The sequence below is a fragment of the Podarcis gaigeae genome, assembly GCF_964106915.1.
Source record: "Podarcis gaigeae genome assembly, chromosome: 8".
Lineage (NCBI taxonomy): Eukaryota > Metazoa > Chordata > Lepidosauria > Squamata > Lacertidae > Podarcis > Podarcis gaigeae.
In genome coordinates this window covers 18,206,505-18,233,274 of record NC_139684.1, presented here as the reverse complement: position 1 = coordinate 18,233,274, position 26,770 = coordinate 18,206,505, and the positions used below count along the sequence as shown (strand labels likewise).

General features: G+C 49.6%; 2 protein-coding genes across 22 annotated transcripts in view; one reads left to right on the top strand and one right to left on the bottom strand.

Moving 5' to 3' along the window:
• The window catches only part of NOC2L (NOC2 like nucleolar associated transcriptional repressor), a 129,281-nt gene extending 117,312 nt beyond the window's left edge, over window positions 1–11,969 (top strand). For all 5 annotated transcript variants that reach the window (XM_083752567.1, XM_083752569.1, XM_083752565.1 and 2 more), the window contains 2 exons: window positions 8,607–8,744; window positions 10,983–11,969. In XM_083752567.1, the coding sequence (XP_083608693.1) occupies window positions 8,607–8,744; window positions 10,983–11,104 (260 nt within the window). In that variant the 3' untranslated portion in view covers window positions 11,105–11,969. The remainder of the gene's footprint in view (window positions 1–8,606; window positions 8,745–10,982) is intronic.
• The window catches only part of SAMD11 (sterile alpha motif domain containing 11), a 323,740-nt gene continuing 308,827 nt past the window's right edge, over window positions 11,858–26,770 (bottom strand). For all 17 annotated transcript variants that reach the window (XM_083752510.1, XM_083752516.1, XM_083752517.1 and 14 more), the window contains 3 exons: window positions 22,423–22,547; window positions 16,605–16,715; window positions 11,858–13,338 (listed from right to left, as the gene is read on the bottom strand). In XM_083752510.1, the coding sequence (XP_083608636.1) occupies window positions 13,090–13,338; window positions 16,605–16,715; window positions 22,423–22,547 (485 nt within the window). In that variant the 3' untranslated portion in view covers window positions 11,858–13,089. The remainder of the gene's footprint in view (window positions 13,339–16,604; window positions 16,716–22,422; window positions 22,548–26,770) is intronic.

Below are 26,770 nucleotides of genomic sequence, written 5' to 3'. Positions count from 1 at the left end.
AACCCCAGAGTCGGCCACGACTGGCCCTAATGCCCAGGGGTCCCTTTACCTTTTAAGTTGCTTCAAAAAGGCTTTGTGGAGAATCACTGGGAGAGCTGGAGTAATAGTAATGTAAGCTTCCCCTAAAAAACAGGACTTCACTGCTGGAGCCATAGTCCTGTCCAGGCTATAGGTGAGGGGTGGGCGGGGCCAGGGGCAAAATGGGGCGGGGCAATAAATGCTAATTTTACCTTTGTGCACTGTAGGCCTTTTCCCACAAATACACTTGAACCACCCCTCTCTACCCTCCATCCAGGGAAGCAATGTCGCAGTTGAAGGGCACATTTCAGGCAAAAACAGCTGAGTGGGACTTGTGAGGGGCATAGCCCGGAGGAGAGAAGGTGTGGCTTAGAGAGAGTCCCGAGGGCCAGATACAGAGGAGCGCAGGGCCGCATTTGGCTGCTATCTATCATCTATCTATCACCATGATGAATTGGACTAGTGATGCTAAGAGGAATGGATAGTGTGGGGAGCCTTGCTTCTGTCTGTGTGAGAGAGAGGGAGGCGGGGGAAAGAGAAAGGTCAGGGGGTTTGGACGCCTCGGGCCAGAGCCGCGTTGAATTTCCGAGAACGAGGCCCCGTGTAAGATGGCCTCCCCTCGCCTGCCAGATTTGATCAATGGCCTGTCTGCGGTCGCAGTGGGGAGAGGCGGCGGCGGACTCATTCCTCTCATTTACCGGCTGACGGAGCTCCAGGAGGGGAGGCTGGCTGCTGCGGGCGGTTATTAATGGCTTGGGGAGAGCTGGTGGATTGCCTTGTCACGAGGCAATTAAAGCCGGCGAGGAGCCGCTTCGCTGGCTGCCGCCTCTCCCCGCGCCGGGGCCCGTAATGAGCGATCTGTCCGCATTAAGCGACGGTGCGCCTCTAATGAACTTTAGCGCGTTCATTCATTTATCCAGCACGTAATCATATTACGCCAATTTAATATTGGGGGGTGGGGAGGGAGGGGGGAGGGTTGTGTGGGGCGGCCAGAGGGAACGGTCTTCCTCTCCCCCCCCCCCCCCGCTCCCCGGTTCGTTACGGGAACGAATTTCCTGGTGCGTGACTGTGCATACATTACTAGCCAGCCTGATCTGTAATGAGCAACGATTGTATATGTTTGTGTGTGTGTATGTGTGTGTGTGTGGTTGTGTGCCGGGTGAGGTTGGACGTGTTCCTTTTATCAGATAATTAGCCTGTCGACCCAAATGTCAGTGGGTAAGGAAGGGGGAGGAAGAGGAGGAGGGAGGAGGAAGAATAGATTATGTAATAACCATAGGTGATTATCTCAGATTTTACCTCAGGGGAGTTTTGTGCTTCTTTCTCTCTGCTCTTCTCTTCCTCTCTCTCTCGCTTATAACTTGCATTTCCTTGCCTCTTGTACGTTTTTGACTAAATGAAAGATATAATTCACTAGAAGTGTGCGTGTCTATACATTTACTCTGCCTGTTTGTAAAATGCAGCCAAACTTGTTGTTTGTGGTGTGTTGTGGCTGTTTGTTCTGCTGTTGTTATTCCCACCCCACCTTTCAACTGAGGAATTCAGCTGACAGCATGGCTGAAACAGCATCACATTGCAGTAGTAATAATAATAATAATAATAATAATAATAATAATAATAATAATAATAATACATAAATTAAAACACAACCTAAAACAATGAACAGAGCTCCAAAGACAAGATTAGTTTCCCTCTCTATCTGGAGGATTGTGACAGAATTTGCAGTACCTAGGAAGCTGCCTTATTCTGAGACCAACCCCTTGATCCATCTGCCAAAGTATTGTCAACACTGACTGGCAGCAGCTTTCCAGGGTTTCAGGCAAGGGAACCTTTCTGAGCGCTGCCTGGAGATGCCAGGGATTGAACCTGGGGCCTTCTGTGTGCTATGGCCCTTCCCAAATTTCTCCTTTTCTCTCTCTGTCTCATTTTCTGTCCACATCAGCTCTCTTGAGGTTGACTGGTAGAATTTATTATGTGAACTTCATGGCTAAGTAGGGATTTGAACCCAGGTCTCTGGTCTCTCTGGTCATCTCTGGTCTCAGTGCTCCCTCCCTATAACCTTTCCAGCTGGAGAGTTAATAGACTGGTTGTCCTTCTTAGACCTTCTCCACTGTGGGGATAATCTGTGTGTTTCTGTGTGTTTGTAAGGATCAGAATTTGGTTATTTTGGGGTAGGGAGCATCACCAGTTGCCCTAAAACACATATCTTCTCTAAGGTGAGTGGTGTGTACAGCTGGGATATCTCATTCGGTAGAGCATGAGACTCTTAATCTCAGGGTTGTGGATTTGAGCCCCATGCTGGGAAAAGATTCCTGCATTGCAGGAGTTGGACTAGATGATCCTCGTGGTACCTTACAACTCTACAATTCTATGATTCCTTATGCCCATTTTATGGATGAGGGAAACCAACGCATTGAGTAGCATGATGGAGAGAATGCCATTTTAGGGCAGGGGTTGGGGGAATCTGGGGCGCTCCATATGTAGCTCGTTTCTAGCTTCTGTCACCACTGACCTTTGGCCATGCAAGTTTGGACTGATGGGAGCTGGATGTGACCTCTGGAAGGTCACAAATTCCCCACCCCTGTTTTAATCAACCTTAATCAAAGCCAGAGCAGCCACTCATGCAGAGAGATAGCAGGCAGCCTCTTTTTCTAGATGGTGCTCCCAGGAGCCTTTAACACGGGTGTCAGGTCTGCCTCTAGATCCCAGCTCACAGAGGACCAACGCCCGGTGGATATAATGTACAAAAGTCTTTATTGAAGTTTAGTTTCCATTTCAAAGCTCTGGGCGCGCAGACCCACGTCTTGACGCTAGACCGGCTAAGTCCCCTCTGACTCACTGTTCCACCCACACCAGTTTAAGATTCTAGCCCGGCTCCACCTCCTACGCTGTTCTTTCCTTCGCTGGGTCCTTCTGCCCTCTGGGGTTTCCTCCTTCCTGGACTCCTCTGACGCTGAGCCTCCTGAGTCTTGCCCCTCCCTCCGGCGGGCTTTAGGACCTGGCTCCCTTCCCGGGCTCCCCGCTGTGCCGCGCTCCTGTACATTTGAACTTGGCGCACGCGCCCAGCCGGTGACTTTCCTTCTGACCGTTTCCCCGCTTCCTGATGTGGGCGTTGCCAAACCTGACTCCTCTCCTCCCTCTGGTGGTGAGGACACTGGTCCCGACTCCTGGGATTCCCCCTCCCCACTGCGCTCTGGTGGAGAAGCTGGTCCTGATTTCCAACTGCTGCTCAGGGACTCCCCGCTGGCCCCTTCCTCCTGGGGCTTCCCCCCTGGAACCCCCCTCGCTCTGGCCACCGGCGCTCCCTTCTGTGAGTCCTCCGATTCGCTAGAGAGGCTTGTGGAATAACTCTGGCCACTGTCACTGCCTGCGCCCCCCTCGTACTCCTCCTCCTCACTCTCCATTTGCTCCCCCTCCTGTGTCTCTCCTTCTGAACCCCTGACAACGGGAATGGGGAACCTGTGCCCACCGCACCCTGATGTTGCTGAACTACAATTCCCACCATCGCTGACAGTTGGCCACACTGACTGGGACTGATGGGCCCTGGGATTCCAGCAGCCTTTGGAGGGCCACATGTATCCCATCCATGCCTTGCTGGATCTGAGCAAATGTCAGCCTCGCGTTTGCCTACAGTGCCCGGGGCGAAGTGCCTCTGGGAAGCCCCCAAATAGGACATGAGCTGTTTTGACAGTGGAACGGACTCCATCCAGAGCTTGTTAGGCTCACCTTCCTTGGAGGTTTCAAAGCAGAGATTGTTTGACCATCAGTTATGGATGCTTTAACTAAGATTCCTGCATTGCAGGGGGTTGGACTAGATGACCCTCGGGGTCCCTTCCGACTCTAAGATTCTATGACTGCAACAGCTCTCCCTGTTCGGGAAGGGCCATAGTTCAGTGCAGCGCTGACACTGAGTGCAGACTGTACTGACCCTAGATGGACCTGGCTGTCTAAAGCAGCTTCTTATATTCTTGTGTCCTAAGGGCTCAGTGGTAGAGTATCTAACTTGCAGACTGAATGTGGACAATACTGAGCTCTATGAACCAGTGGCCTCATCAGGCAGGTTCCTATGGTTCTGTGGTGTGCAGAGTGTCCACAGTGTGGAAGCTCAAGACCCAGTATTCTGGCCAAAATGTTTTGATGGTGCAGGATTGGGACTACTGAGCTCATGACTTGAGGCTGGGTTGGTCACTCAGATGTTCAGTGGGAATGAAATGCCGCAAGACCTCTGTGCCTGGAAGGGCTGGCAGCGCCCCCACCCCACCCCACCAGTATCCACAGCCTGCCCCCCCCCCTCCAACCCAGCATGGCATGAAACAGACCCTTTCCTTGCAACGGCTGCAAGCACTCCTGAGGGTGGGGTGGGGAGGGTTAAGGGCGGGGAAGCGTGGAAAAATTTCCCATCTTCTCCCCTCCCCTCCCGCCGCACCTCCAGTAATAGCTTCATCGTTAAAGTGATTAATGCTGCCTTTAGAGCGCTCGCTTCCCAACCAAATTGTATTAAAAGTCAGGCTAATATCTCCGGTTCTTGCTAGCAGGGATTCCGGTGGGGGAAAGCGAGGTGGGGGGCTAGATGATGTGAACAGGATGCTCTTAACTCCGTAGTGTCTGGGGGCATTGCTGTTCTTTCCTCTGCTGGGGGGTTGGTGTGTCTTGGGGAGCAGTCAGTCAGTGGGAAAAAGGAGTGGGAAGCACAGGATTCCACAGTGGGTGGTAATTCTTCCACCACCACCCCCCGGCTCGTCCAGAAAGGCAAGCCAAATGCTCTCAATCTGTCGTCATCATCTCCTGCAAGGAGAGAGGAGTGGTGTAGGTATTCAGTCCTGCAGGCCAAGGTTCAAATTCCTTCTCTGTCGTGAGGCTCCCTGGGTGGCCTTAGGAGATAGACCCTCTTGCGGCCTTTCGGGCAAAAAGGGAGATGAGAAAAATTAATAAAGCACTTTGTATGTTTGAAAAGCTGGTGGCTGGTTGGTTTGTAGAGAGGCACCCGTGTCCATAATGGGGCTTTAGACGCAAGAGTCTCTGCCCCAAAGGAGCTTACAGTCCGAACTTCGGTGGGGGAGAAAGAGTGGCATCAGATTAGACCCAGTAAAATTATGTTGGGTTATGTTGTTTATTTCACAAGATTTAGATGTGGTTTACAGAAAGAATAAAACAATAAAATTTTCAGTAAAAATAATAATTGAAAAACATCAGTAAGTTAAATCCTGAGCAAAATGCATGTCAACATTTTATGTTTCTGGGTAGGCTTGCCTAAACAAAAATGTCTTTCGCAGGCATTGAAAGGGGCAGGGTGAAGGAACCTGCCTGGTGTCAGTAGGCAGGGAGTTCCAAAGTGTGTTTGCTGCCATGTTCATCAACTTCAGTGGGTCTACCCTAAGTAAGAACTAGCATTGGATAGAACCCAAGATCAAGAAGGCACAATAGCAAGCAAATTCATTTGATTAAAGCTGGATTTCACAGCATGTCATTGCTTTATTGAATTTGTCACCCCTAAGATGTAGCAATGGGGCCAAGTAAAAAAGGATTAGACAGATTCGCTGAGAGAGCTGGGTCTATTGGTTGGCCATTAGCTGTGATGGACAGGAACCTTCCTGTTCAGAAGAGCTGATAAAGTTACAAGCTTGCTAGATCAGGGGAATGCTGTGGATGTAGTGTATCTTGATTTCAGTAAGGCTTTGACAGTCCCTCATATTCTTGCAGAGAAGCTGGTAAAATGTTGGCTGAATGAAGTAATTGTTAGGTGGATTTGTAGGTGGTTGAACTGATGGAATCCAAAGAATGTTTACAAATGGTTCTTCATCAACCTGGGAAAAAGTGAAAACTGGGGTGCTGCAGGGTTCTGCCCTGGGCCCGTTGTTTTTCAACATCTTCATAAATTATTTGGATGAAGGTACTGAGGGGATGTTAATAAAATTTGCAGATGACACCAAACTGGGAGGGGTAGCCAGTGCTGCGGAAGACAGAATTGGGATCCAGAATGACCTAAACAGATTGGAGAACAGGGCCAAAATTAACAAAATGAATTTTAGTAGGGACAAATGTAAGGTTCTACACTTAGGTAGGAAGAATCAGCTGTACAACTATAAGATGGAGGACACCTGGCTTGCCAGCAGTACATGTGAAAAATATCTAGGAGTCTTAGTAGACCACAAGCTTAACATGAGTCAACAGTGTGATGCAGCAGCAAAAGAGGCTAATCTTATTCTAGGCTGCATCAACAGACATCTAGTGTCGCAATCCAGGGAAGGAATTGTCTTGTTCTGTTCTGCTTTGGTCAGACCACACCTGAAGTACTGTGTCCACTTCTGGGCACTACAGTTTGAGAAGGATATTGATGAGCTGGAACGTTTTGCAGAGGAGGGTGGCCAAGATGATAAAAAGTCTGGAAACCAAGCCTTATGAGGACTGGTTGAAGGAGTTGGGTATGTTTAGCCTGGAAAAGAGGGTAGGACTCAAACCAGTGGCTTCAAGTTACAAGAAAGGGGATTCCCAACCAAACATCGGGAAGCACTTTCTGACAGTAAGAGCTGTTCAGCAGTGGAATGGTCTCCCTTGGGAGGTTGTGGACTCTTCTTCCCGCCCTGTGGATTGCCCTCCCACCAGGTGTCAAAGAGAAAAATAACTACCAAACTTTTAGAAGACATCTGAAGGCAGCCCTGTTTAGGGAAGCTTTTCATGTTTAATGGGTTATTGTATTTTAGTGTTTTGTTGGAAGCTGCCGAGTGGTATAAGTAAATAATAATAATAATAATAATAATAATAATAATAATAATAGTAATAATAAAAAATTATTGTTATTCTCCCTTGGAGATTTTTAAGCAGATCTTGGATGGCCATCTGTCATGTATGCTTTAGCTGAGAGTCTTGCATTGCAGGGGGGTTGCACCTGATGACCCTTGGGGTCCCTTCCAATTCTATGATTATACCTCTGAATACTAGTTGCTGGGGCTGCGGAGGAGAGGGCTGCTGCCTTCCTGTTCTGCTTGTGAGGTTCCCTGAGACATTTGGTTGACTACTGTGGAAGGTCACCTGTTCGCCTGGTCCAAGAGGGCTGTTATGTTCAGCTTGGGAGAAGGGGTGTCTGTGAAAATGAAGATTTCATGGGCGGGGAAGAGTTTTGAGGAAAGATTTGAATGAAGAAAGAGATGTGGAAAGACCCGCGCAGATGTTCTGGTTGGGGAGAGTTGCAAAGAAAAAAATGAGCATGGCAGATCCACCCAGCTGCTCTCCTGTGATTAAGCTTCTCCCCTTCTTTCTAGAAAATGGTTTTAAAAGTAAGTTACATAAGCCTGCCTATGTGCCCCCCCCCCAGCACCACACACAGCTCCCTGGCTGCAAAGGTAATGGGAAATAATCAAGGTGCTGGCTCTTGCAATTGCCGGTCGCAGCTGAGCTCTGTTTGGGAGCCCGGTTTGGGCAGGCTTCCATCGCCAGGCAGCCGCTGCAGCTGATAACCCCTTTCCCCCCGCCAGCGGCGTGTGATGGATTGGGCTGGGGAGGGGGATGGCAGGAGAGCCACTTTTTTCTGTTTCTCCTGCGCTTGCAGAGATAGGCTGCTCAGGTGCTTGTCAGGATTATCTCCCGCAGAAGGCAACCCTGCCATCCATCTTCTGCTTGGTCCCCTGGGGGGTGGAGAGAGCTGAACAGTCAGGGAAAAGGCAGCAAGGAAATCTTTTGAGCCAAAGTGAATTTGGGGAGAGGGTGGGTTGTTTTTTTCAAGTCCGTGTAAACCCAGGGGCTAATGCAGCCCCCCAAACATCTCTCTCTGGTCCTGGGAACTTTTCCTAGACTGCCCCAACCCAGGTGATGGTGCACCATTTGGTGTTCTGCTCAAGTGGGACCTAGCAGAACTCAGCTGTGATTGCCAGCACCTTCATAAGGGCTTCAGGGGTCTGTGTGTGTGGCCTGTTGGATAGGGGGCATGGCATGGCTGGAGTGCTGTTCCAAAAGGGGGCATTTTCCCGCATAAGGAAAGGGTGCAACATTTGGGGCTTTTTCAGAGTTGACATGATAGAATCATGCATGGTGTGCAGAAAGGAAACTGAGAAATGCTTTTTTGCTCCTACAAGAGTCAACAATGGCCACCTTTAAAAGAGAGTTAGACAGATTTGTGGATGGTAAGGCTGTCAGTGGCTACTAGCCAAGATGGTGGTGTTCTTTCCTCCAGTGTCAGAGGCAATAGGCCTCCGAGTGCCAGTTGATTGAGTCGTAAGTGGAGAGTGTTGCTCATGTGCTCAGGTTCTGCTAGCAAGCTTCCCGCTGAGGCATCTGGTTGGCCCCTGTGAGAACCAGATCCTGGACCAGATGGGCCCCTGGCCTGATCCCCCAAGGCTCTCCTTGTATTTGTATATTGAAGACTGCTTTGCCATGTAACGCAAAATTTGGTTGCAAGCCATCGTGTCAAGGAATATATAGATTCCCCCCCCCCACCTTGTTAAAGCGAGCAACACATGTTGGGTTCTGACTTGTTCTGCTACCTTTGTGTCCGACATCTGAGACTATGCAGTTTCCCATGTTGCAAAAGTATCTTAAATGTTTTGATACCCTTTCTGTAAAAAAAAAAAATTGCTTTGGTCTCCTTGCTGCAGGGAAATCAAAGGCCAAGAAGGACAGTTTAGATGACACTTCATTTGGCAGCAGTGAGGAAGAGGATGACAGCGATGAAGGAGAGTACAAAGTGGAGGACGAAGAAGATGATGACGACGAGAGCTCCAGTGATTCAGATGGTAAGAGAGTGCTGCCACAGCTTCCTTTGGAGGAATGACGTTGGGCATATTGGTGAGGCGAGATGTAGGCTTTTGCTTCTGTGCTCCTGACCTCTAGTATGGGATCTGAAGGAATATGCCTTTTACCTGTTACGTTTTTTGGAAATGGGTTTGCTTGCTACACAGCTTGCATTTTGCCAGGTGTGTGTGTGCATTTGTGTGTGTGACACACATTTCCTGGTTGTCATATCTCTGCACACCTCGTACTGTCTTGCTGGAGATCCCTTTAAGAGGAGCAGCTGGTGCCCACGGAGGAAGGTGCTGGGTAGGATCCAGCCACTTACCCGCTACACTGGTGTGTGTGTGTGTGTGTGTGTGTGCGCGCGCACGCATACCAATTCCATCGGTTTGGCCTGAAAAGATAAGCAGTGGAGGTCCTTGAAGCAAGGCCCAGGGTGGTGACAAGCAGTGTTTTTGCCTTGGGTGACGATCCACGCAAACAAGAGAAGTCTCCGCCAGGAGAAGGACGTTGCTTGTCAAGAGTGCCACCGGCTCTGGCTGTCCTTTCCCATTATCTCCAAGTGCGTTGCTGCCTTCCCCTTCTCGCTGAGGGGTGAGGTTTAAAGGATGCAAAGCCCTTTTGGGGTGGCGATGATGGTGCAGGGATGTCCACCTCTCCTCCCCCCTCTCCTTAACAAGATTTCTCTCCTGGCTTTGAGGTGAAAATGAGAGGAGAGAGCTGTGCCCAGCCCCACTGACTGATTCACTGTGACAGATGGCAGAGGGTTGGCACATGGACCTTGGTGCCGTTGCCCAGAATAGATGAACAGCAGAGATGGGAGCGAACATTGGCTGGGAGCACTTGGCAGTCTCCTTGCCGGCTCTTGGAGCTATTTCTATCTGGGGCTGCCAGAGCCTGGCAAGGCAAACGGCTCCCACAGCTGCCTCTCTCAGTGCTTGTTTTGGGGCGGATGTTACCAGTTGGCCCCTCCCTCGAGATGTGCAGTGACATTTGTTTGGGGGGGGGGGGAGGCAAAAAAAAAACACCCTTCCAGATCTGCAATACTGTAATAAGCATTTTAGCACAGGGGCGTATGCGCCCATGTTTCTGCGGGGGCCAGCACATGAGAGCATGTGCTTTGCACGCAGAAGGTCCCCAGGTTCAATCCACAGCATCTTCAGGAAGGGCTGAGAAATGTCCCTTACTGTCAGCACTATGGTGGTGGGTCTCCCAAGGATATCAGACCTTTGGCATATAATTTTAAAGCATTATTTACCTGTTCTTCACCCCAAAGTCCCAGGGACAGTTGCAGCCGTTAAAATTTTTTAAGCTTGATTTTTTCAATACCTATGATCATCTCAAGCTTTGAAATGCAACTTGCGTGACCTGCTTGGGCAGAGGAGCTTCGGGGTACTGGCCTTGTACTGTCCATAGGGATAGGGATCTTGCTACCCTCAAGAAGATATTGGAGCACCAATTCCCATCAGCCAGCATGGCCTATTGTCAGGGATGATAGGAGTTGTAGTCTCACGACATGTGGAGGGCCTTGCATTTCTTGTGTCTATCTTAATGTACGATGTTGCCTAGGAGTTGCAGCCAACCGAATTCTACTCAGAGTAAACCTACGGACCCAGATTCAACTAAGCAGTTGCACTAGTGGGAGCTGGTAGAACAAGTTATGCAAGCACAACAGGCCCCCACCCTGCTATGGTCAGTAGAAAACCCAGAACAGCCCATGTGGGGAGGAAAAGAAAGACTGTTTGGTCTGGCACGCAGAAATGCTTGTGCCAAGGGATTCCTTTCATTGAAATAAATGGACTGATGCTAGCCATGGCCATGGATTTCAATGGGTCTGCTCTGAGTAGGATGAGCACTGCATACAACCCCAGGACTGTTCTCTCTCCCCTAAGGATGGCTGGGGCTGAGATTTCAGGAAAAAAGCCTGCCCCACGTTTTAAACTCAAGAGTCCCGCTTAGAAAGAGCAGTGCAGAGCGGTGGGAGGGGGGCAACAACTTTTTGCACCATCCTTCCCAAAAGGCCTTGTTTTTTGATTCCAAATTGCAATTAGAGGAGCACAGAAGCGCTTGTTCACCAGCCCTTCCATCCCTGCTATCTGGAAGATGCAGCGGTGGCGATAAATTAATTAATGCTTGTGATTAATTAGCAATGAGCCGCTTCTGCCTGCCTCTTTCTCCCTCTCCCCTCCTCTTCCTTCCTGATAAGGCAGGATTTACACCTCTCTCTCTCCCTTCCACAGGGGGAGGCAAAGGGGCCGGCCGCAAGGGCGTTGGGAAACAGCTGTCACGGGCGGAGCTGAAGCAGCTGGCGCAGAGACCCGAAGACATGGTGGAAGACTTGGACTTCTCTGATGCTGACTGACAGCTGCGCCAGCAGACAACTGGGATGGGTATTGTGAGGGGCAAGGGGAATGGATCTGGAGGTGTTGCGTTTGTGGTAGGGTAACCCATATGCCCCTTTAAAGCAGGGGCAGGAAGTTGCTCTGCTGAGGCCGCCTCCCCTGTCCCCCAAGGCACCACTTGAAACGTGAAAATCTTGTGCAGCAGTTTATACGTTTTGGAGAAACACAGTAAAATTTGTGACTTTGCCAGCAGCAGTAAAGTGGCTCAGGCAAGGAGATAAAAAGGCCCTTGTTAAAACCTGCCACTTTATAAATAACGAGGGGAGGGCGGATCCGCCACCTCCAAATCCCCATTTTGTTGGAAGGAAGCCAGCCCCAAGCCCACCAGCACGGCCAGAGCTTGTGTTGTCCATTATTAGCCAGCCACCGCTTCCAGTGGGGAAGTTCCAGCAATTAACTGGTGGCAGGTATCTCCTAATATTACCTTACCTATTCCACAGGGCTTCTAGGGGCGCAGAGAAGTCTTTCTTTGCCAGCCCGTGCCCTCTGCCATTTAAAACACTGGTACAGCTATGCTAAGCAGATTCTAGGAAAGAGAAGGGCTAATAGTTGGGTGCTTGTGGTCTCTCTTTATAGTGGGCAGAAGAGACTCTGCACTGGGAACTGCATTCGCTAGATTCACCTCTGCTTACCCCCGACTCAACTCTGTGTATTTTTTTTTTTTGTACTTTTGCAAGACTCTTAAGGACACAGCCGGCCCACGGAACAACCAATTTATAAATTAAGTGATTTCTTTTTTATTATTATTTAAATTGATTTGCTGGAAAGCGTTGGCCTGGATGTGATGGATAACGACCATTTACAATATATAAAGAAGCGAAGGTACCATTGAGCGATCTGTTTGATTCCCCACCCCCACCCCAAACAAAAGTAAAAAAAAAAAATGAATAAGGGAAAAAAGGTTGAGCGTGCAGGTGTTTTCAAAACAGAAAGGGTAAGGAGAGAGAAAAGCAGACAAGCATCGATCACATGATTGTTTTCCATCACTGTACAAATTTCGAGGTGGGGAGGGGGCAAGGTAGAGCGCCCTGCCCCCGATGGGCTCACTCAGGTACCTGTTACCTTGGTCATGGGGTGAGGGACCAGGTAAAAATGTGCAACTCCATATCCTCTGCAACAAGCCTCTTCCCCCCCTCCCCCGCAAAATACACACACACTCCCCCCACACAAACAAAGTAAAAATGGGACACACATCTTCTGTACACACGCAGTTTAAGGTGTGGGGGGTAACTCTGCCTCCCAGCCTCTTCCACGCTCATCTCCCCTTCTGCCCCCCCCCAGGCTATCATTATTATTATTATTCTGCAAAACAAGTCTGTGCAGTGCCCAGCAAGGAGGGAATCTTTCACAGTCAATCTGCAATGTTTAAGCAGCATGAAAATGCAGTTTTAAAAAAAGAGAAAAGCACACAAAAAACCTGTACCCCACAGAGCTAGCTGTGCCGTACCATCCAAACTGAAGTAAACATGGACCAGAACTTGGGCGTTGGGTCAGTTGTCTGTCTTTGGTATTGTTTCAAAGTTGTTTTTTGAGCGATGCATAGACACCCTGAAAGAGGAACGGAACAGGTTCCAGCGAGGGACACATTTCAGAAGTGGGGAAGGAAGAGTGTTTCCTCCTGGCGGGAGGCTGCGGTTAGGGGAAGGGAAGAAGGGGGTGCTGAGGGTCTCTTCCCCAACGTTGCATTTTTGTAAAGGCAACAAAGAAAAAAGCCCAAACGACGTTCCTTTTCTCCAAAAGAAAAGAAAGAAAAAGTCACGGTGTCCCTTTTCAAATTGCTTCCAATAAATCTTTGGATTACGCCGACCCCTGCCCCTTAAAACCCCAACGCTGAATGCATTATTATTCTCTTGGTTCCTCGGCTGGCTGGTTCCAGTGCTGGAAGGCCCAGCAGCCCAAGCCAGGGACCCTTGCGAGGCTGGCTGACTGCCTGGGGCTGTGCAGTTTACGAGGGCGGCTTCGACGTGTCGCTGAGGCCGGCCAGCAAAGGGTTCCCGTTTTCCTGCTTTGGCGAGATGCGGCTGGCGGGGAGGAGAGCGTTGCCGTATGGGGAGGAGGTCACGCTTCCTGTCGACGAGGGGCGGAGGTCAGCGGGAGGCAAGTCACGGTCTGCGGGTCGCAAGCCCGGGGGCTGGAGCGGGAAAGCCATGGGGAAGCTAGCCATGTACAGCACCCGGCCGACTCTCTTGGCTACCTGTGGAGGGAAATTGCAAAAGGAAGAGGGGAGATTAATGGGTGGGTTGAGAAGAGAGCATGCGGGCTCGTCTTCTAGCTGCAGTTCGTCTTCTGGGGTCAAGCAGTGAGTGCCTGGTGCTGCTGATTCCTCAGCAGAATCTGTACAGGTCAGGGAGCTAGCAGGGGGCTGTTTTGACAAAATAGAAATTCTGGAAAAGGCAACGTGCACAAAGTAGGCAAATTAAAACCATGTGCATACAAGCTGAGTAATTCCACATGCACACATTGTGGATAGTCTTGGTGAAGGTCATAAATAAAGGGAAGTGGTTGGTGAGAGGGGATCTCCACAGGACAAAAGTCAATCTTCCCCCTCTTGAGGACTAGCACCTTGATTTAATGGGGCAGGAGAGGACAGATAGTCATGCTAAATTTCACATAATCCCAAATTGCACATGTGTACATGATTGCAGAACACATGCTGGGGGAGAGGGGTCATTATGCTCCTGATATACTTATCATCAGAGCACTCCATGGAGACCCATTTGCAGATAGAGCAAGTGAGCCCTCTTGTCTCCCTAGAAACCAGTTCTCAGAATTCTATCCCACACGCCCAACATGTTCCTTGTCACCCTCTGGTGAAACAGCACCCAGGACAGAGATACCCGCTGACACTTGGGGCAGAGTCACCTGAAATGTGACCAGGCTATTTCTTATTTCAGACACACGGGGATAATAATGGCTGGATGTGGAGGGATGTTCCACGGGGAAGCTGCAGTCTGCGTTGGGGGGACCACTGCTGTGTCTGGGCTTCACATTCTTCCTCCACGCACACTTCAAAAACATTGTAAGTCTGGATCTGGCCAGAGGCCCATCCAGTCCAGCACCCTGTTCTCACATCACAGTGGCCAACCAGATGCCACAATAGGAAACCTGCAAGAAGGACCAGCGCACAAGAACACGCTCCCCTCATATTCAGAAGCATTACTGCCTCCAACTGTGGATGAACCTTTTGGTGGTCACACACACATGCACCCGAAGCCCTGAGCAATCTTGCAATCTCTCTGCCGGCCCCCCAGCGACACCACCCTTGGGAAGCGGACCATGGTGCAATAAATACATTTTGCCGAGGCAGGCTTCCCCCCGCCTCAACCACCACTGGCCATATACATTTGTTATATTATGTTAAAACAATAAGGGCAACTTTATTACTTTCCCTGCAGCCCTTACTGTTTACGAGGGGTCTAATAAAAAGGTTCTCTGGGCAATTGTTCCCTGTGGATCAATTCTGCAGGAAATAAAACTGATTCAAGGAGGAAAAAGAAGCAGTGGCGGTGGCAGCAAGAAATTCAGGAGCACCAATCCGACTTTGATTACACACGCAGGTTTTGGAGTGTTTGCAGGAGAGATACGGAAGTAAAATAACTGGCAGTAGCCTTAAAATTGGGCTTGGAGTGATACAGCCATCCCTTGCCCAAGTTTTGCTAACTAAATAATACTCTGGTTGTTTTGGGTTAAATATGAACCTCTGTTTTTTATTGAAGCTTTAACAAAAACCAGCTGTGTAGGTGCGAGAGCAGGCGGGGGGTTTTTGGCTCAGGATCGAAGGTGATTAATATAAGCCCACATCCCTGGGGCAGACGGGAGGATAGGGGGAGAGACTCGGCAGCTGGGGAGAGGGCAGGGGGCTACCATTAAATTGTTGACTGTGCAAATGAAGGCTGTGATGGGGAAAAGCGAGCAGCCTTTATGGAGGAAGAAGAAACCAAGGACCAGTATGTGCGTGCAAATGATGTTAATCCTGCAGATTTTGGTGGTGGGTGATGGAAAAATTTGGGGGATGGGAAGAAAGAGATAGTGCTCAAAAGCTAGCAAAACACCTAGACCTCTGACTCCTATTTGAACCCTTTCCTATGCCCTGTTTCCAGAACGCACTGAGAAAAAGGTGTGTGGTGGTGGTGGGGGAGGTGTACTTAGAAAAGCACCTTCTACTGCACTTAGTGGGGAACCAGTGGCCCCCTCCAAGTGCTGTTGGACTCCCGTCAGGCCCCAAGCTATGTGACCAGGGATGAGGGATGATGGGAGTTGGGAATCTGGAGGGCAAAAGGTTCCTCAGCCTTGTTCTACCAAAACAACTTATCGACCGGTATGTGAGTGTGCAAGCTTTTGGGTTACAGTAGAAGGCAAAGGAAATGTATAAAGCTGCTATTGCAGGCGAGTCCAGAGCCCCATCAGCACAGGCCTGACCTACAGATGCTGTAGAATGAAGTGGCAGAGTGGGACACCGTCGGCTTGCAGAAAAGGGATGCCATCCTCCTATAATACCTTCTCATGGGATGTGCTCATTGCCATGATCCTCCCTGCTAGTTTCCTCCTTCCAGGGAGATGTTGCCAACTCCCCCATTTGGAACTCCTTAGAGGTAAAGGGACCCCTGACCATTAAGTCCAGTCACGGACAACTCTGGGATTGCGGTGCTCATCTCGTTTTACTGGCCGAGGGAGCCGGTGTACAGCTTCCAGGTCATGTGGCCAGCATGACTAAGCCGCTTCTGGCGAACCAGAGCAGCGCACGGGAACACCATTTACCTTCCTACCGGAATGGTACCTATTTATCTACTTGCACTTTGATGTGCTTTTGAATTGCTAGGTTAGCAGGAGCAGGGACCGGACAACGGGAGCTCACCCTGTCGTGGGGATTCGAACCGCCAACCTTCTGATCGGCAAGCCCTAGGCTCTGTGGTTTAACCCACAGCGCCACCCACGTCCCTTGGAACTTCTTAGGTTTGGAGAAATAGTGATGGCCACCAACTTGGATGGCTTTAAAAAAGGATTAGATAAAGGCTCCCAATGGCTACTAGCCACAGTGGCTGTGCTCTGCCAGTCAGAAGCAGTGTGCTTCTGAATACCAGTTGCTGGAAACCACAGGAGATGGGGAGCTGTTCTTGTGCTCAGGTCCTGCTTGCCGATTCCCCATTAGGGGATCTGGTTGGCCACTTAGAACAGGATGCTGGACTAGGTGGGCCACTGGCCTCACCCAACAAGCACTTCTTATGCCTCTCTGTGTAAAGAGGAGAGCATTCAAAAGTGTGGTCCCCCCACCCTCACTTCCACCTGCCCTGGGTTCTGTTCATCCACTCACACACACAAATGTCTGGTTGGAATAGGCCACTTGAGCCCTTAGACCCCAGCTGCCTGCCGGACTTGCAGCCCTTAATCTTATTGAAGACAAGTGTCAACAGGAATTCTGGATTCTGAGGTTCTGGCCTGCTGCATCTTGAGCACTCTTACCTGTGACCTTATCTTCAATGCGGGTCCCAGTTTTAACCCCATGTTATTCAGTAAGTGCTCTTCTGTCAAGAGGGGCAGAGTCTCGCCGTCTATGGCCTGTTCCCGGAAGACCTGTCAGGGGCAGAAGCAGAAAGCAGTGTGGGTAAGAGGAGACCAGAGGAGAGCTACTTGGAATCTGAGTGCTGTGTTTTATGAGAGAAACAGAAAGCTGCCTTATACGACGTCAAGTCTATTGGTGAACACAAAGCAAGACTAACACACACACACACACACACACAGTGTGTAGATGTGAGCCTATATCATTATTGTTTGCCAACCTAATGAGGTTGGGTCTACGTGTGGGTAAGGTGGTGAGCCAAGCTGCAGTGTTGCACTTCAGAATGCAGGTGGGCTCTGTGTGTGTGGATGCGAACCCCATCCTATGCTTCAAAAAGAGAGCATCTGCGATCACTTTGATGCAGACTGCTTCCTGCCCATTAGTTCTGTTAAATAAGGTTATACAGTGCCCCACCCCCCAGCAACTGGCTCGTCATAATGGCATGGGTATTTCCATCCAGTGACATAATCAGAGACTCATAAACAATACGATACTGCTCCTCTCTCTCAAAGGGACCAGTTTTTTGTATTTGTTGTTCGTGATTTCTTCCTTCCATTTTATCTAATACTGGGAAACTCAGTAAAACTTTAAAGAAAGAAAGAAAACAGGAAGAAAAAGCACCCTGCAAAGAAAGCATTTGGATGGGGGAGGAAATGTCTACCCCAGGCCTCTTCCTTTTGTGCTAGTCTTCTAATTATAATACTGTCATGGGCATTTTAGTTGGGATTCCGGCATTGCAGGGGGTTGGACTAGATGACCCTCAGGGTCCCTTCCAACTCTACAATTCCATGATTCTAAGTAGGGGAGTACCTGACGTATTGCAATCAGGCTGAAGAGAGAAACTCAATGCTCTTACTTCTTGTACCTCCTGCTTTGAATATTGTTTTAATGGCTTGTTTATTACATAGTTTAATTATTGAACTTTTTAGCGTAGTTGATTTACTATGTATTTCAATTATGCAGTGGTGTTTTTTTAAAAAAAGGCTTTATCCTTGTTATTCTGCTGTTGACTTTTGTCCATTTGTGAACTGGTAAACACCCGGAAATTAATGGGCCCAAGTTAGAGATGTCCATCAAATCCAAGGGGTCTATTCTGAGTAGGGCCACTACTGGAGACAACTATTACCTCATTTTGCCCCGTACTCTTAAAGCTGGGGATTCAGAGGCAGGCACAGATGGGAGCCTGCTGTTCAAGCTTTTTCCCTTAAATCATAATAACAAAACGGAAGCCGACAGCAGCTCCCTCCCCTTCTGGATCTTCTTTTTATAGGTGGGCCCTTCCAGCCAAGGCTGCTCAGGAGCACAGTCTCCTATCCCTGCCCCGTGACCCAGCAGGCCAGCTTGGCTGACAGCCAAAAAACCATCCCTGCGCTCCGCCACGCTTGCTTCCAGGCCTCCCTGGAGCCCATGCCAAGCTGTGTGCGATGCAACGTGCCATCAAGACACAGATGGACGGTCCCAGGGGCTGAGAGCACCAAGGGTGTGTGTGTGTGTCTGTTTCCAATACAGGGTTGCGCTGAGCAAAGACAGCCTTCCTCCCACTGCCCCCTGCTTTATTCCTAATGCAAACGCTGTGGCCGGCTTTTTTCTTTCGGTTGCTTGTTTTTTGCTGGCAAGAGCGGAGGTCAGCTCTGTGCCAGACCTCCCCGGCAGCTGCGGTTTTTGGAGGAGAGAAAGCAGGCAGACAGCTCTGCAGCGCTGGGTCTCCCTGGCGGCCTGGCTTTCTTGCACAGTAAAAACCTGTTAAATGCAGAGCCCCGCTGTGGACCAAAAGGAAAAAGAAAAAGCCCTTATCCCTTTAACTCGTTCTGTGCCAAACCCCTTTTTCCTCCTCCTCCTCCTCCTCCTCCTTCACTACCTCCCCCTCCTCCAAACCTCTTGCCCTTCGTGGCTCACTCAAGAGACCTTGTTAATAGGGTGGGGGGATTGTATTTTTCTGGATCAGGCTGCCTGGAAAGCACCACTGTGAAAGTGCAACTCTCTTCACAGGGAGCTCTGGGGTGGCTGGTGACGGTTGGAAGAACTCTCAGCAACCCTGCTTGCTGTCTTCTTCAGCCTGGAGGAAGCACAAGGCCGGGAGCTGAGAGGGCATGCTTGTCCTGCTCATGCCAGTAGGTGCTGCTGGCACAAAAGCACACGGATGGCTTGCAAGAGAGGAGAAAAACAGCGGGGAGGGCCTTTAAGAGTGTTGCCACAACTCTATTCTGCACTAGGGGTGCTATGGAGGAGTCTGGGTTTTGGACTGGAGAAAGTTAAGGGTTTGGGGGGGGGGCGCTGCTTGAAGTTCCTTAGTGATGAAAGTACACGTCTTTGAAAGTACAGGTAATTGGCCCAGAAAAGCTAGGAAATAGCTGGATGCTCCCACTTGGAAGATGGGAGCCATTTTGGCAAAGGTGAGTCAACCCACTGCCATCTGACTGAAGGGACAAAGCAAACTAGGGAGGGATGTGTGTGTCAGAGAGAGACAGAAAGAGAAGGAACAAAGAAAAGCTGCAGTTTTTAGAATAGGACAGAGAGGAAGGTGCTAGGCCAGCTCAGGACCATTTTGATGGGATGGGAAGGACTGTGTCTCAGTGGTAGAGCATTTGCCTTGTGCCTGCTTAGCTTTCTACATACTGCATCCACTATCAGCAATAATACTTATGCCTAGCTAATGACATGTTCATTTATATTAAGGCAACCCTAGTTTTAGGTTGCATCTGAGAGCCAGCATGGGCAACATGCCAGGGTTTGATCAGATGCCTGTATTGGAGGCGGTCCATTCTAGGACAGCCCTGGTCCAGTATGCAGTATGTACTTGATGCTCTAGATCAGAACAGCCCACCAGTCTGTATAACTCAGCATCACCCACAATGACTGGAAAGCAGATCGCCAGGGTTTCATTCGGGGCGACATTTCACTGTAAGATTCTATAAAAATGTCATAATAGTAATATATAGCAGTCCCACCTACACAGAGCCTTCTGCATCTCCCGCCAATTCTCACCCTCTCCATCCCATTCGTGCCTCTGACCCCCCCCCAAAAAAAGCCAGCTGCCACAGCTGCCGCCCTGCAGAAGCCCCAGCCTTAGAGGGGGCTTTAATGAAGCGTGTCATGAGGGGATTAGCACTTGCACAGTGTGCGAGAGGGTGGCGGCGGCGGCGGGGGGGGGGGGAGCAGGGGGCAGGCCCTGCCTTGAAAATGCAGCACCCGCCTGCCACCCAGAAAGAGACAGGGAAAAACAGCGACCCTGTAAGCAGAAAGGGCTGGGGGAAGGGGGTGGGCAAATTATTTGGAAAGCAGGGGGCCTGAGACTCGCAGGGAGGCCTCCTCCTTTCACTGGCAGGTGAGAGAGCCGGCTGTGCTTAAAGAGGCGCGTTTTGGGGTGCCTCGTGGGAGGTGGTTTGAAAAACGAAATAAACACTGGGCTGTAGCCCAGTGCTCGTCCTACTCAAGAGTAGACCCATTGATGCTAACAAGTGTGGCTAACTTAGGTCCAAACACTTTAATTGGTCTAAGAGTAATAGACTTAGTTCTTATTTTTTTATTTTGCTTAGCACAGTTAGAAACGTATAATAGTATTAATAAAGGTGAAGTATTTGATTCAGGTTAGAAGCATTAACAGGTTTGACCGGTTCCTCCTTCTTAGCCCTGCTTTGTACGACTCTTTCTTGGAAGGGGAACATGGCACACTGGAACAAAGGAAGCCGCCTTGGTCTCTCTAGTGTACCTGATCTCCAGGGTTTCAAGCAAGGGATACCCTGAGCCCTACCTGGAGATGCCAGGATCGTAGCCTCCTGCCTGCAAAGCACTCCTTCCCCTGAAGGGCCTTGCTGTTCTGAATGTTTGGCTTCCAGAGGATCATAGGAAGCTGCCTTGTACCAAGTCAGATCACAGGCCCATGCTCACACTGACTGGCAGCCGCTCTCCAGGGTTTCAGGCAAGGCTCTTCTCCAGAGCTCCCTTGAGATGCTGGGGATCAAGCCCGGGACCTTCTGCCTGCAGGGCATGTGCCTCATAGGGGCCCTGGAAGCTGCCTTGTGCAGAATCATGGGACCAAATTGGTCCATCTAGCATCAATACCAACTGGGACTCCAGGATTTCAGACAGTCCCAGCTGGAGACGCCAAGGATTGGACCTGGGGCCTTCTGCTTGCAAATCAGATGCTCTGCCACTCAGCTCTGGCCCTCCCCTCCCTGCTGAGCAGGTCTTCTCTCTGTTCCAAGTATACAGCCACCTTCTCGTTGCACATCTCAGGATCCCTTCCCCTGAAGCTGATATTCTCTCTCTCAATGGAGTGTTTATAAGAAAGAGGCCTTGGCTGACTCTGGTGCCGAACGAACAGACGGGGTTTTTGTATCCTGACCGGAGGCCTCACACTGAGCCACTTCATGATCCCCGCCTGGCAGTGATGGATGTTCCAGAAGGGCCTCTTGCCTTGGGGGTTATTCCCCCACCCACCTTCCTCCCCGCTCAATGCACAGGGTTAACCAGCAATTTTAAGTTCTACAGCTCAGACCTCCAAGCTGCTTGCACATAATTATCAGAAAAAAATCATCAAAAAACCCAGATTAAAAAAACCGTAGATTAAAAAACTGTCTGCATGCAAAGAATTATTGATATTTTATCATTTATTTAAATATTTATCATTTGTTATTGTTTTTATTTATTTTTTACTTTTTATTAACAACATTTTATTTAACATTTATTGATTTAAATATTATTTGGACACAGTGGTCTTAACAATGAATCCCCCCCCCCCAAAAAAAAAAATCTTTGAAGGTGTGGCTATCCTGAAGAGGATAGTTTGAGTGATATTCTTCCCTGTGACGGATTTAACAACTTTTATGCTGTCTCTGGGGTAACTGTATGCTGGACATTTGGATAATTTGTATGGATTAATAAGGATAAATTATGTTAAATTACAACCCCAATACCTGTTAGGGGGGTTGGGAATATCCTTCATTTGAAATCCCAGGGAGCTACTGCCAGTCAGTCATACTATGCTACATGGACCAAAAGTCTGACTCAGTATAGGGCAGCTTCCTTTGTTCTTATAATGGTAATACCGGAGTATACAACAGTGCTTTAGTGTGCAATCCTCTGCATACGTATTTGAGAGAAAGTGCTCTTGAACACAGTGTGGCTTACTTCCATGTAGGATTGTTTAGTCAGCAGTGGCAGGCAGTATTTACTTACTAGTATTTAGGGAACATGGATGGGCATGACCAAGCCTCTGCAGACAAGCCACAGTAGACTTACAAAGACACAAAGAAGTGCAGACAGTTGTGGTACTGAGTGCAGTATTCAGCTTCTTGAGATGCATACTTTTTTATTAGGGAAAAAAAAGTTTTTTCAAAGATCCCATATGTTTCTAGACCCTATGAGGCGGAGGCAAGGCCTGGCAAAACCTCAGAAAGCCAGAGGCGTTGAGACAAGATTTCCAGTAGCTTGGGGGGTGGACACTTTAGTGCCCCATGACTAGGATCAGCAGAATAAATTTTGAATAATTTATTCAGCTTGCAGAATTCAGTTTGTTAGGAAGCAGAATTAAAACAAACAAACAAACAAACAAACAAACAAACAAACAAACAAACAAACAAACAAACAGGGAACAGTGCAACCCTCTGATAGAGCCCTCCAGGAATCTGAAAGCAACTCTTGGCCTTGTTGATTTGCAGAGAAAGTAAGAACCCAAAGCCCCAGGTTTTCCCCTCCCCTCCTGAATATTTGGGAGTTTACCTGAGTGTACTCGGCACAGCCGGACAAACCGCCCACGAAACTGCAGACGTCCTCCACCGTCCACTTGCTGACGTCCTCCAGTGCTGGGCTGTCTTCACCATCCAAAAAGAGACCTCCCATGCTGCCTGGAATGGGGGAGAAGGTTTTTAGAGAGTTGGGAAATTGGGGCTGGGGGGGGGGCAGAGGAAACATAAATCACGAAAGTCCCACACGGACAGCCACACTGCTGCCAGGCCTCCCTTGCTGCCCATTGCGTTATTTTCCTCCAGCCACACATCCATCTTTAATGAACTGTCAATTAAAACACCAGGCAGGGTCAATTTGCCCGCTGAGGCCTCCCGGAGATTCCTAGCCCCGAGGGCGGGGAAGCCAAGAGAATGACAGCGGGGCTGGGGGGGGGGGATGACACATTTCCAACTAATGTCTTCAATGTGCTTAATTTTCTTCAGCTGCAGTCAAGGGAGGGGAGGCGGGGGGGGGGGGAGTAGAATCCAGCAAGGGCTGCAAACTGAAAAGCAACATCAACAGCCCCCACTAAGGCCAGCCAGCAAAGGTCTCTGACCACCTCTAAGTATGTGCTCAGGACAACAAAGGAGTTCAAGGAAGTGGCAGCTTTTCAGGAACATAGGAAACTGCATTATACTGAGTCAGGCCACTGGGTCCATCCAGCTGAATATTGTCTACACTGATTAGAAGTGGCATCCTGGGATTTCTGGGAATCTCTCAGTCCTTCCTGGAGATGCTGGGACAGGACCTGAGCGATTGGAAGAAGGCACACTCAAAACAGAGACTCGTGCAGAGACACAACAGGCAGCCGCCTTCCTTTTAGGGAACAGGTTGAAGAGCTCGCTGGTAGAGGGATGGAAATGCTACCTGCTGTCAGGCAGCTTGTTATCACAGAAAACTACAATGCCAGGCGCATGGCTTAGTGATAACAGCACCCGCTGTTCATGCAGAAAGTCCTGGGTTCAATCGCTTGTTATCTCCAGGTAGGGCTGGGAAAGACCCCCTGTCTGAAACCTTGGGAGAGCCACTGCCAGTCAGTGTCAACAACACTTGAGGAGGGCCCAACAGCTATCACGGAATCAACTTGTTTATAAAACTGTGAAATCTGCCAGATTTGACAGAACTCTTGCTAGTGAAACGCGAATGCCTGTGAAATTCAAAAGTCTGTATACTGCCCTAAGATGAATTAAGAGAAGGGATGGGGAACCAGTGGCCCTCCAGATGCTGGACTCCCACTCCCATCAGCCCCTACCAGCCTGGCCAATGGTCAGGGATGATGGGAACTAGAGTCCAACAACCAGAGGGCCCACAGGTTATGAGCCACCCTTGATCTTCAGCTGCATACACACCATACAGTTAAGGAACATCTCACCCACTGCATTAAAACTGGCACCTGTAGTTCATTAAGGGTGCTGGGAATTGTAGATTGGTGAGGGGGTAAACTACAGCTCCCAGGATTCTTTTGGGGATGGGATAGGCTTTAAATGTATGGTGTGTATGCAGCCTAAGTGAAGGCAGACATTCACCTCTTTAGTAATCTCCTAATCCAAGAGACTTGCGTTTTTTTCAGACCTGAAGCTGTTTTTGCCAAACATTGGAGATCTTTCTCGCTTTCTTCCTCTCTCTCTCTCTCCCTCCCCCTCCCCACCACCCACCCATTTGAAAGAGCGCAGAGCTGACTTGGTAAATAGAGGAAGTGGAATTGAACTCAATTATTCCAGGCACAGCTAAGGCTCCGGCGAGACGCCTCCATCTGCAGCCGGAGAAGCAAGCGTCTCCGAAGGGATCTGGCAGTAACAGCCAACTGGTTCCAAATGATGCACTTCCTCCTTCCAGAGGCCGGCCAAGGATAGCAGCTCGGCAGAGTAGATGGGAACGGAGGAGAGCCTCCTCCTTTGTACCCGGCTGGGCAGCTTGAACCTCAGCACTTTGGCTCTGCAACGGGGGCATCGCTCCGGACCCATAGGAAAAATAGGGCAGTGCTCTGATCCAACCCTTCCATGGGACCAGAAGCTATTTTCCAGAGGGGCTTTTCCAGCCTCCAATTTCAGGGCTGGCTTCTCTTGCCAACTTTTTAACCAAGCCTGATAGGAAAAAAACCTGGTTTTGCTCAAGACACAGAGAAAGCGTTCAATGGCAAAGCACAAGCTCTGGCTCCGCCTATCATTGGCTCTGGCTCCGTCTACTGTTGGCCTCCCTTTCTTCTCCCACCACTACTTCCAGCACCCATTGACCCCCAATGGGCAGGTTAAACAAACTTTCTCCATACTAGGACAGCTCCTGCACTGAGCACAAGCAAGCAAGACTTTGCCAAAATAACTCTTCTCCCCAGTCTAGATTGCCTCTGCTCTAGTCAGCATTTTGTGGGAGGGATCAGGCATAAACCAGGTTTGCCTAACTATTTGGATAAAGTACTGTTGCCCCAGGGCAACAAATACACTTAGAAACACATCCACAAGGCAGGGGTTTGTGGTTACAGAAGCGATGAGGAAGTATCTGGATGTAGTCTAACCTCCGTATAACCTATGTCAAATAAACTCTGTACATATAGGTTCAGGGTAAGAGCACTTCTAGCCTGGACAATTATAGAGTTCTGGACGGCACCTCAGTGTAGCTCCCAGAACTGGATGAAGGGCAGACTAGGAGGAACCATGCTCAGAACAGCAACTCATGCAGATTCCCATCAGGCATCCTCCTCTTCCCCTCAGCTGGGAAAGACTCGCAGTTTGAAATTCTGGATAGCTGCTGCCAGTCAGTGTAGACGGAGATCTGACAGACCAGTGGATAAAGCAGCTTCCTGACATCAGGTGCCCGTGGCAAGTGATTCAAATTCTTTCATTTGCCATGAAGGAAAATATTTTTTCTTCTTCTTCTTGAGGAAGAGGCACTCCCCAACACATTTTTTTTGGTGTGCCAACTCTCCCCTGAGCTCGCCTGTAAGAATCCACAAGTATTTTCCACACAGCCACACAAACACAGACCCTGCCAAAATATTTATCTCAAGACAGTTCATCCTCCCTTTTGCAGTCACCAGGAAAACACACGGAGAGAATGTCTGCTGGCGTAAAAAATTCTGAGCTGAAGGATGGGGGGGGGGGGCAGGAGACAGAGTGATTTATTGGCAGTTACTGGAGGTGGGGGGGGGGGCAAGAAAGAGGAGATGCCTGATTTTGCCAAAATAAATAAATAGGAACTGGTCAAAGCTCTGTGAGGACAAACAGCCACAGCGTGCAGAGACCCAAAAAATACGCCTAGTTCAGCTGACCAACCCTCCTTTCAGGAGGAGTGCATTTCTCTCTCAAACTCCCCCTTTAACCACTCTCCTCTCACAGACTCCAGTTAAATAGGAACAACTGACCCATGCCTGTGGGGCGGGGGTATATCCAGGGATACTGAGAAGGCTTGCTGGTTTGGTGCTTTAAAGCCCAAATTCTTACTCAACCTTGTGCCCTCCAGCTGCTTTGGACGAAAACTACTAGGAACACAGGAAGCTGCGAATCAAATCATTTTGTCTATGTAGCTTGGTACTGTCTACACTGGCTGGTAGGGGCTTGCCAGGGTTTTAGGCAAGGGGTGTCTCTCCTGGAGCTGCTAGGGAGTGAAGCTGGACACAACGCAGACTCTCTGCCATTGTGCTGTGGCCTGTCCCTTAAGACACAGAAGCATAGGAAGCTGCCTTTTACTGAGACCGGCCATTGGTCTATCTCTTTGCAGCGTACACTGACTGGCAGCGAACCTGGGGTCTTCTGCATGCAAACAGATGCTCTATCACTGAGCTGTGGATGAGAGTCGTGGTCCAAAACAATGGAAAGGCACCTGGAAGCCTGCCCTTTGCATTCTGCAAATAAAGAGGCGATTATTCTATTCCCATCAGGTCAGGCTCCTGATTTTAACTGGGGAGGGGGTTGGCACTGGCACCTTGAACGGGCCCACCTCCTTGCCTCTGCCCATTTTCCTCCTCTCGGCCTCTGGGCCAAATCAGCACCACTGCCCACAAGGAAAAAGGCAAGCCACTCCCTGCTGACGTCTTTCCCCCCTTTCGTCTCACATGCTTCACGCTCAGCTTCCCAGGATTTGGGCTCAGAGGACTCCTTTGAACAGCTTCGTTAATTAATTCCACACAGCTCTCACACCCGGTTCTCTCAAGGGATGCCAGTATGTGTGGGCAGAAGCAAGAAGTTTCAAAGCATCTCTCTCTGGCCCCACAAGATGCGGAGAACACAGGAAGGGCCCTGCTAGACCACAGGCACTGGCAACTGGTTTCCCACAGTGGACCTGAGCAAAATCCATCGCCCTCTCCCGCTTGCCATCCCCAGCAATTAGTGCATAGGAAGAGAGGGAG